At 38.9% G+C, this 10,861-nt stretch overlaps 1 protein-coding gene across 1 annotated transcript in view; it reads left to right on the top strand.

Moving 5' to 3' along the window:
- Positions 1 to 10,051, top strand: part of Gabra3 (gamma-aminobutyric acid type A receptor alpha3 subunit) — a 218,036-nt gene extending 207,985 nt beyond the window's left edge. The window contains exon 10 of the mRNA XM_021187493.1: positions 7,759 to 10,051. Coding sequence (XP_021043152.1) covers positions 7,759 to 8,097 — 339 coding nt within the window. The 3' untranslated portion in view covers positions 8,098 to 10,051. The remainder of the gene's footprint in view (positions 1 to 7,758) is intronic.
- The last annotated feature ends 810 nt before the right edge of the window (positions 10,052 to 10,861 follow it).

Below are 10,861 nucleotides of genomic sequence, written 5' to 3'. Positions count from 1 at the left end.
GGGGGGGGGGTTATAGGGAACTTTCGGGATAGCATTTGAAATGTAAATAAAGAAAATAATAATAATAATAAAAAGATAAGGATCATTTGTTTCTCCTCATGGCCAATGTTAGTCACTTGTTGAAATTCTTTTTTTGGGCCAGAACCCGAAAGCAACAGACATTTTAATTGTTATCATCAAAAGATTTAGGGCTTGGGATTAAGTGAAACAGCCCCCCTCAAATCCAAAGAGTAAAGATGACCCAGGTCTAATAAACAAAAAGTTCTAGAATATATTGTTAATTAGATATTTTCAAAGAAGTTAGATCAATATCTGATATATTTATGTTCATTAAGGACAAATTATTACAAACTTCTAATAAATGGCTAATAAGCTGATCGAACTGGAAATGCCAGAGTTTATCAAGATATTTGGTTAACTTTTAAAATTCTTTTATTTTATATGTATAGTTAAGTACACTAATGCATGGAGTGCTCCCCAGAGACCAGAGGAGAGAGAGCATCAAATATCCTGTGATTAGAATTGTGAGCTACCATCTGGGTGCTAAGAATTGAACCTAGATCCTCTTCAAGAAGAGCAAATCCTCTTGAGCCATCACTTCATACCCATTGATGAACTTTCTTAGGCTCTGTGAGCAATAGAAAACACTTAAAGTAGTACAATTAGGCTGACAGAATTTTTTGACCAATTGAAGTCAATCAGAATTCATCAGTGGACAAACATTGAGCTGGCCTGAACATCAGCTCTTGAGGATGATTCATGGATTTATTTTAACACCAATCTCTCAACATGCTGTCCTCTGAGACTCAAATTAAGAAATACAATGTAGAAGATTCAAATACATAATGGTTGGTAGGGGGGGGTGATTAATTTTTGAATTAAGAATCAAAGACTTATGAAGTTTGAAAGGACAGATTAAAATTAAGAGACTAGAACAAAAAAGGAGACTAAGAACGAATATTAATTCAATTCTAAGAGTTAGTTCTAGCACATGAAATCATAACAAAAAATTAGTTCTGATTTAAGAATGCCCCTTGGTCTTGCAAACTTTATATGACCTAGCACAGGGGAAGGCCTGGGCCAAGAAGTGGGAGTGGGTGGGTAGAGGAGCAGGGGCGGGGGGGGGGATAGGGAACTTTCGGGATAGTATTTGAAATATAAATAAAGAAAATAATAATAATAAAAATTATGGAAAAAAGAAAGCAAGCTAAATAAATAAATTAAATTAAATTTTTCAAAAAAAAAAAAAAAGAATGCTTCCATATGTACACATGTGCCACCCTCTTTTTCTGGAATGGAATCTTTCTGTGTTGCCTAGGTTGACATTCAACTAGTTAAACTATTACCTAAATCTTCAAAGTAGTTGGAATTTCTGGCATGTATTATTACACTCAGTTTTGACATCTCTTTTTAAACTTTTCATTCACGCTCTTCAATCCATAGTTGTATCTTTTATTAACTCAGAACAAGTCATTTCTCTTCCAAATACAAGATGCTTTGTATTTAAAGAGTTTGTTTTCTCTTATTTGGGTCTTAGATCACCTCCTTAAAGATACTTTCTTTATTTTTAATTAGATATTTTCTTTATTTAAATTTCAAATGTTATCCCCTTTCTTAGTTTCCCCTCTAAAACCCCCCTATCCTTTCCCTCCTCCTCCTGCTCACCAACCCACCCACTCCTGCCTCTTGGCCCTGGAATTCCCCTATACTGGGGCATAGAACCTACACAGGACCAAGGGTCTATCCTCCCACTGATGACCGACAAGGCCATCCTCTGTTACCTATGCAGCTAGAGCCATGAGTCCCACCATGTGAATTCTTTCATTGGTGGTTTAGTCCCAGGGAGCTCTGGAGATACTGGTTAGTTCATATTGTTGTTCCTCCTATGGGGCTGCAAACCCCTTCAGCTCCCTGGATACTTTCTCTAGCTCCTTCATTGGGGACCCTGTGCTCAGTCCAATGGTCGACTACAAGGATCCACTTCTGTGTTTGTCAGGCACTGGCAGAGCCTCCCAGGAGACAGCTATATCAGGGTCCTGTCAGCAAGCACTTGTTGGCATCTACCATTGTGTCTGGGTTTGGTGGTTGTCTATGGGATGGATCCCCAGGTAGGGCAATCTCTGGATGGTCATTCCTTCCATCTCTGCTCCACACTTTGTTTCTGTAACTCCTGCCATGGGTATTTTGTTCCCCCTTCTAAGAAGGACCGAAGTATCCACACTTCGGTCTCCCTTAATCTTAAGTTTCATGTTGTCTGTGAATTGTATCTTGGGTATTCCAAGCTTCTGGACCAATATCCATTTATCAATGAGTGCATACCATGTGTGTTCTTTTGTAATTGGATTACCTCACTCAGGATGATATCCCCTGATCCACCCATTTGTTTAAGAATTTTGTAAATTCGTTTTTTTAATAGCTGCATAGTACTCCAACTGAAGAATGTCGAATGGCTGAGAAACACCTCAAAAAATGTTTAACATCCTTAGTCATCAGGGAAATGCAAATCTAAACAACCCTGAGATTCCATCTCACACCAGTCAGAATGGCTAAGATCAAAAACTCAGGTGACAGCAGTGGCTGGTGAGGATGTGGAGAAAGAGGAACACTCCTCCATTGCTGGTGAGATTGCAAGCTGGTACAACCAGTATGGAAATCAGTTTGGCAGTTCTTCAGAAAATTGGACATAGTACTACCTGAGAACCCAACTATACCACTCCTGGGAATATACCCAGAAGATGCTCCAACATGTAATAAGGATACATGCTCTACTATGTTCATAGCAGCAATATTTATAATAGCCAGAAGCTAAAAAGAACCCTGATGTCCCTCAACAGAGGAATGGATACAGAAACTGTGGTACATTTACCCAATGGAGTACTGCGCAGCTATTAAACAAAGATACCTTCTTTAACTAGCATTAACCGTCCTACTCTGCACTGACCTTCCTTGTGTGTCTCAACCCTAGTTCTCATTGCCTGACATTGGTGTGTGTATTTGTTTGATTATACTGCCATTACTTGTCCAGGGGAATGTGATGTTAAGGATGGAAATTGTGATTTATTGTTTACTGTTGCATCCCTAGCATATACCAGGTAACTTGCTGCATAATAAATAATTTAGAAATATTTAGTAATTCAATAATATATGAAGTCTTTAAAAATATGATATCTCTATTTTGTTTCTTTATCCAATGTAGTCACAGTCATGTATGATTACAGCCAGTTTCAGTTATAGGCAGTTGTGAACTAACTGCTTGATGTGAGTTCTTGAACCTGAACTTGAGTCTCTTGCAAGCATAGATAGCTTTCTTAACAGTGCCACATCTTTAGCCTCCTATTTCTTTTACTGTCTTACTAGGAAGAGTAGAAACTATCATACAATGTTTACCTTAATTTTTTGTATTTCCTTATTCTTCTCAAAACAATGGTAGTATCTGAAATTCTTCTATTCTTTCCTTCTAAGCTGTAGTAATTTGAACTTGGATAATTCCTCATGTATGATTTAGATAAGTACCATTGTTTCTAGAAGCTGGCCTTCCACTTGCATTTTCCTCTCCCTTATATGGGCTTAACTGATCTTTATAAATTGATCCTGCCTTCCTCTATCATTCTTTACCTCATTTGTTAAGACAGAGTCTCTCACTGAACCTAGATGTCACTAATTCAACTAAAGTGTATAGGCAGCAAGCCACAGGAACTCTCCTGTCTTCCCAGCACTAGGATTTTAGTCTTCTTCATGTGCTGCCATACCCAGTTTTTACATGGCTATTAATGGTCTCCTGAACTATTTCTTCATCCTCAAATTGTCTTTGGTTTTTGTTTGTTTGTTTGTTTGTTTTATTTTTTGTAATTAATCTTTATCTTTGAATTCTCTCTCTGAGTTTTCTGAGGGCAAGGTCCTTGATTAATTATATATTTTCATATACAAACATATTATGTAAAGTATCATAAACAGTGTAGTATGAATAGTTACAATTAGGCAGAATTAAACAATATGCTTCATTATATTAAGTAAATGCAGTTGTATGACTCAGTTCCCAATTCCAGGTTAGAGCTCAGCACTTCAGGGAATAACACTGTAAGAGGACAAAAAGTTGAACTGCCAGTCACATCACATCCACAGTGAAGAGCAGAGAGAAATGATTGTCTACTGCTCAGTTCATTTTCTGTACTATGGTACAATTTAGGGCCCAAGCCTAGAGAATACCACCCACTTTTCTAGTGGGCATTCCCATATCAATTAACACAAGACCCTATGTCCCACAGATTGCCCATGGAGTAACCTAATCTAGAAAGGCCCCCAAAAGAGGAGCTAGAGAAAGTACCCAAGATGCTGAAGGGGTCTGCAACCCTGTAGGTGGAACAACAATATGAACTAACCAGTGTCCCCAGAGCTCATGTCTCTAGCTGTATATGTAGCAGAAGATGGCCTAGTCAGCCATCATTGGGAGGAGAGGCCCCTTGTTCTTGCAAACTTTATGTGCCCCAGTACAGGGGAACACCAGGGCCAAGAAGTGGGAGTGGGTGGGTAGGGGAGCAGGGGGGGTATAGGGGACTTTGTGGATAGCATTTGAAATATAAATGAAGTAAATAACTAATAAAAATAAATCAAGAAAGCCTCTCACTGAGAATGTCTCCCTAAGCGATTCCAAATTTTGCAAAGTTGACAATTAAACCTACTATCACATATAGAGATATATGTATAAAATTTAAATTGTGGTAAAAAATTTTCTGTTTTTATTTTATTAAATTTTGTTTTTGAGAATTTCTTATGTGTGTGCAATTCGTTTGATTGCTGTCACCCTCACTCTCTCTTATCTCCTTCCCAACACTGGATTTTTTTAAATGATGAAAAATATAATTCAATAATGTTAAGCACACTCACAGTTAATCTCCAGAATACTTTTTAATCTCAAAAAACCTAACATTCTCCACTCATGAAAGGACAACTTCTCTACATCCTGCTGTGACAAGGCAGGTAGAAATGTAGTAATGATTAGAATGTGTCATATTGGAAGTGGTAAGAGAAACTAAAAGGTATGTTTACTTTACCATTTAAATAATCTGTGATTAAATCAACTGTTGCATCTTTTTACCTAGAGAATATAAAGTGGCTGAGGAAATAAAGAACGTGTTTATAGCCACAAGTGATTGTTTAAGACCCAGTCATAAGCAGCTTATAACATGACTAAATGTAAACGCTTTTAGTAAATTTAGGGTAATGTTTTCTTACCCTTCTGTTTTTCCTGCTTTGGTTGTTGTTTTTTTGTCTACCCATGGAAAAGAAGAAATTACCAAGCAAGCTAATAAGCAGGCAAAGAAGTAAAGCACTATTTTATTTAATAGCAAAAGCATTTAGCAGCGGGACTCTATTCACACAATGACTTTGCTAATTATAAATGAGCCTCATGTAGTATTTAAAGCATTTGTAAGGTTCTTAGAAGGCTTTGAGCTCTGTGCCCCTTCTGCTTGTAACAATGTAACTACAATCATCCAACAGGAAGAAAAGAATTGCTTTTGAAATGTCCTATTAGTCAGACTTTTTATTTACTCACATGAACACCCCCTTATCTTGCACTTTCTCCCTCCTCTTTCCCAACACTCCCTGCCCCTGACTGAGAACACTGATGCTAAAACATAGGCAGAGTGTGGCATACAAACCCTTTCAAGAACTGGTCTTTTCTATCTGTGCCTTCAATTCCTGCAACTAGTTTTGCCCATGCTAACTGTGATTCAGTCATAGCAAACTCCTTGCCACCCTTCAACCGTGTTCTGGGCTTCTGCATGGCCTTTGCTGCAGTATCATCTGATGATTCCTGCTCACCATTTAATATACAGACAGGAAACCTCATAGTTTTTCTTGAGCTGCCTTTCTCACACCTGCAGGCACATTGACAGCACTTTACTGTAAACAGTTAGGACTCAAGTCACACATTGTGACAGTCGTGTGTTCACAGTACACTGTGTGAGCAGTTAGGAGACAGAGACTGAAGTACAACTTCCAACCTTTCCTCTTAACCCTAATATCTAGCACACGTTTGACCTTGTTGTTATTCAGTAAACGTAAAAGGTGATTATTTTATTTGGATCAGGAAAATAAATGGTACTGTGGTCTAATGGCAGAAAGATAAAAGTGATAAGAATTCTGAAGAAAGTAATAAAAGAAAGCTGGAGGGAAACTGGCAACAAAAGGAATAGGAAACTTGGGAAATAAATCAGGAAAGAGTAAAGAAGTTAACTCTATGTTCTCATAAATGGCAAAAAAACGAGATGGGGGTGTCTGAGGAGGGCTGGAGAGAAGACACGGCAAGAGTTTCTAGGTTCTGAAGTAGGCCACTGCCTTGGGCTGCAGTTAGGCCACCTTGCCACACAGCATCTCTATTCCAGCATTAATTATTATTAAGCATTATTATTAATAATAATTATTAATCATTAATCATTGTCTCCTTTGTTTTGCCAGATAGCAGCCCCATACATAAACATGAGTGTGTGTGTGTGTGTATGTGTGTGTGTGTGTGTTTGTGAATGCATGACAGAGAGACAGAGACAGAGAGACAAAGAACACTTCTTACTGTGTTCTGGAGATAGTTTATGCTGAAAAAAATCTCCTTCTCTGGGAAGGAGGCTGTGGTTCTTGTCAGCAGCCTAACAAGAGTGGGAAACCTTTGTACATACCCTGCTTTGATAAGCACCTTTATAGTGCATGAGGACAGCATGCTGTTGTGATGATGCATGTAAATACTCCATATTATTTATTATTATCTTTAAGATAGAATGACTTTGCAGATTCACCAAGCTCTCTTCTTCACAGGAGGTGTGCCCCTTGACGGTCGCAGCCTTTTGGAGTTTTTCCCCTCGGGTAACCAAGTGTATCTTGTGCTATAGAAAGCAGCACAGACTATGGACAGAAGTCAGAAAGTCAGATTGGTAGTATGAGTTCTGCCATTGAATCTGAGGCTGACTTACATATCAAGTGGGAATGTCCCCTACTCATTATTAGAGGATTAGTATGAAGGATGAAATTGTACAGTCTATAAGACCTCACATTTCCTATCAGTTCCCACTGCCACTCTTTCCTGATCTCATCAGTCTGCCAGCTATTTTCATCTTCAGTTTACAAATGAAGGAACAGAAGGTCACAAAGGAAATATGATTTACTCAAATGCATATAACTAGAAAGCAAATCTAGTTTTCTTTCTGCTGCTGTGATAAAACACTCACCAAAAGCAATATAAGAGAGGAAAGGGTTGATTTGGCTTACACTTTCATATCACAGTCTATTACGGAGGGAAGCTGGGGCAGGAACTCAAGCAGGAACTTGAAGTAGAAACTATGGAGGACTATTGCTTGCTGGTTGATCTGAAGGCCCATGTTTAGATAACTTTCTCATTATAGTCTAGGACCCTCTGCTTAAAAGGTAGTGATGTCCGTAGTGATGTAGAGCCATCTACATCAGTGAACAATCAAGACAAGTCCCCACAGACAGGCCCCAAAGCCAAACCTTGATATGGACAATCCCTAAATTGAGACTCACTGTGTCAAGGTGACAGTTGGGGCTGACTAGGATATTCAAAATTGTGCATGCAGGTTTTCTGTTTTTAAAATATATTCCCTATATTTTATAACCTGACTACTTAGTAGGTTCTTTAACACCCCTCATGGTTCTTCTTCCCTGCAGTCTCTGAGTGTATTTGTGCTGTGAATTCATTATCTTTTGTTTGTTTTGTTCTCCCCACTTCCCCTCTTTTTCTGCCTCTAGAAGAAAACACCAGCAGCTCCAACAAAGAAAACAAGCACCACCTTCAACATAGTTGGAACCACCTATCCTATCAATCTGGCCAAGGATACTGAGTTCTCCACCATCTCCAAGGCTGCTGCTGCTCCCAGTGCTTCTTCGACTCCAACAGCGATTGCTTCACCCAAGGCTACTTATGTGCAAGACAGTCCTGCTGAGACCAAGACCTATAACAGTGTCAGCAAGGTTGACAAAATTTCCCGCATCATCTTTCCTGTGCTCTTTGCCATATTCAATCTTGTCTATTGGGCTACATATGTGAACCGGGAATCAGCTATCAAGGGCATGATCCGCAAACAGTAGATAATAGTGGCAGCACAGCAACCAGAGCACTATATACCCCAGGAAGCATCCAAACCCGAAACCCCAGGGCTCCTCTCATATGTTTCAGGATTCTTTTTAACCCTGTTCCAAACTGAGTGTAATCACTTTCTCAATTCGTATTTATGAGCCTCAATGAAAATGTAAAACAGAAAAATGATTTGTCCCTTGAACATTGCTTGGATTGAGCCAAACACTGCCATTTGTCCAGTTTCTCATCTTAGTATGCCAGTCTACCCTAGCTGATGGCACTGCATGTGTTTAATTTCACTCTGCCCTCTGGAGAAAGGACAGGAGACTCTACCACTTCTAGTGGAAACCTTGGTGGAAAGAGGTCTAGGGTGTTGAGATCCAGGAGCACTATAGACTCGGGCTTCATTGGACGGTTCTGACTCACTCAAGAGCCAGGCTGGGTTATCTCATATAATCTTACCTGACACCCATTAGTGCTTACTAGGCATATGGCCTATCTGGGAGAATGGGAAGAAGCCTATGGAAACTTTTAGTATAACCAATAGTTTCTTGCCTTGGAGGTCAGTGGGGACAATTGATGCTTACCTCTGTCAAACATCTGTATATGAGAGAGAAAGAGACAGAGAGACAGAAAGAGAGAGATAGAGAGAGAACTAGTTGGGTCATTCCAACATTAGAGCAGTGGGCTGTGTTGTAGTTTTAGTCAGCCCCTCAGGAAAGTAGTGCCTGAATATATATCTCCTTCAAGAAAGTCCTCTTGCTTCAATAATACTGAGCCCCTTATAGCCAGTCGAGTATTGCTTACTTTGGATTCATGGCTGCCTACAAACTCTTCCAGAAAAAAAAAATCAACAGACATTTTTGAGTTAAATTAAAATGGTACATGTACAAACAAAATGATCTAGATCAAATGACTACACAAGAATTATTCAAAGATGGGGAATATAAGAAACTCACCTTCCTGCCAAAGCAATTAGTCAAATTGTAGATGGAATATGATGGTGGTGGTTAAAGGCTGAAATTTGCCTCAGAAGAAAGGGCCACAAACAAATTGTATATATGGTGTCCTCTTTCAGGCCCAGTCACTATGTCAAGGACTCCTTACCTGATTTGGATACCAGTTGTAATGAGGTGTGAATTGCAGAGTCATAGAAATATCTGTACTTATTTTTTGAGTCAGTTAAATCATTAACTTTACTACCATTTTATAATGTATTAGAGACCATTTGATCTCGTGTTCTTAAATGTGAACAAAGAGAACAGAGGTAATTTTTATAAAGTAGTCTTTGAGTTTGAATAATTTGCCTGTACCTCTTACAAATGTCTTTAATAAAGAAATATTCCACACTCATTTCCAATGTGAAGGAATAGCTGAGAAGCTAGGCCATTCTGACCTTAGAATCAGCACAGCCATGGGGGGGGCACTCTGGGTTGTGGAGACAGTTTGGACACTACAAAGGTCTTTAAAAAGGTAACAATATATTACCCAAGAAGATCACTTCTAGTAGTAATGGCTCAAAGGAGTGAGAATTTTTTTACAACAGCCTCAGCCACTTTGGATCTGAATAGCTCAATTAGTCCAGCATATCCTGAAGGTCCAAGGTAAAGCCACAAGTAGCACCACAAGCAAATTCCTCCTATCCTCCTACTGAACAAAGCTCCTAAGGGGTGTATCATTAGCTGCTGGTTGTCTTTTCATCCATCTTTCCATTATTCCCTGCTTCCTTGCCATTGTTGGGATAATGCATGCCAGTCCCATTATTCTTAAGACTGTGTCTGTAGGTAAACTTATGACTAGAAGAGTGTAGTCTTGTGGATGTGTGGGGATGGGGGTGGGTGGGATGGGGGCTGTCTTAAGGAATTTAGAATGGAAGCCTGATCTTTGCCTCTCTGTAGAAATTGTGTTTTAAAATGCTTTGTGCAATGTTTAGTGGCTGTTCATTAAACTCTATGAATTGAACTTGTGCTGGAATACTTTCATTGGTTGCTATTAGTCTTACAGACAGTATATACTACATTCACTTTGACATCTACTCTGGTACCATCAACTTTCCACTTCTTAACACCATTAGAGTACACTGGGAGAGAGTATCTCCAGAGAACAAGATTGGTTACAGTGATCCAAAATGGATCCTATGTAAAAATACAGCTTTGAATGACTCAAGGTCATCCTTAACCAACAGGAAAGAGGATGCTCCTCTGCTAAATTCACCAAGTCCTTACAAGTAGATAACAGTATTTTCATTGCTGTTCTAGACACTTTTTTCTCTCTAGTGAGTACTGTTTCCATTCAGCAATAGTTTAAGTCAAGTGATTGAGAGCATTTGAATGGTTAAACAAGATGTTAGGCAATGCAAACCACCTTTCTTTTTCATAGTGTTATGAGACATCTTAAAAGTAAAACTAATCTCGAGATATATTTGAGAAATTTATCTGGCCTCTGGGAATAGGAAAAGTTGGAAGACTGTCACACATACACACACACACACACGTGTTATTCTCCAAAAATGAAAGAAGGACTTGGGCACTGATACTCATTCTAGCTCTATGATCATGTAATAGATGCTACTGTTACACAAATCCCTTGATCTAGGTCCATGCAATTCAATGTCACCTCATACTGATACAGCAAAATGCCAAAAGCAGCCATGCTTATAAAATTCCTCCACACAATATTTAAGTCTTGTTAACAACATCCTGAAGTCACTTTACCTCTGAAAACTAATTGATTAGTTTTAGGGGGAAATCACCAGCTGTTGCCACCAACACTTCT

The sequence above is a fragment of the Mus pahari genome, chromosome X (genome assembly GCF_900095145.1).
Source record: "Mus pahari chromosome X, PAHARI_EIJ_v1.1, whole genome shotgun sequence".
Classification (NCBI taxonomy): domain Eukaryota; kingdom Metazoa; phylum Chordata; class Mammalia; order Rodentia; family Muridae; genus Mus; species Mus pahari.
The sequence above is the reverse complement of the archived record's forward strand: the minus strand, read 5'-3'. Positions and strand labels throughout refer to the sequence as shown.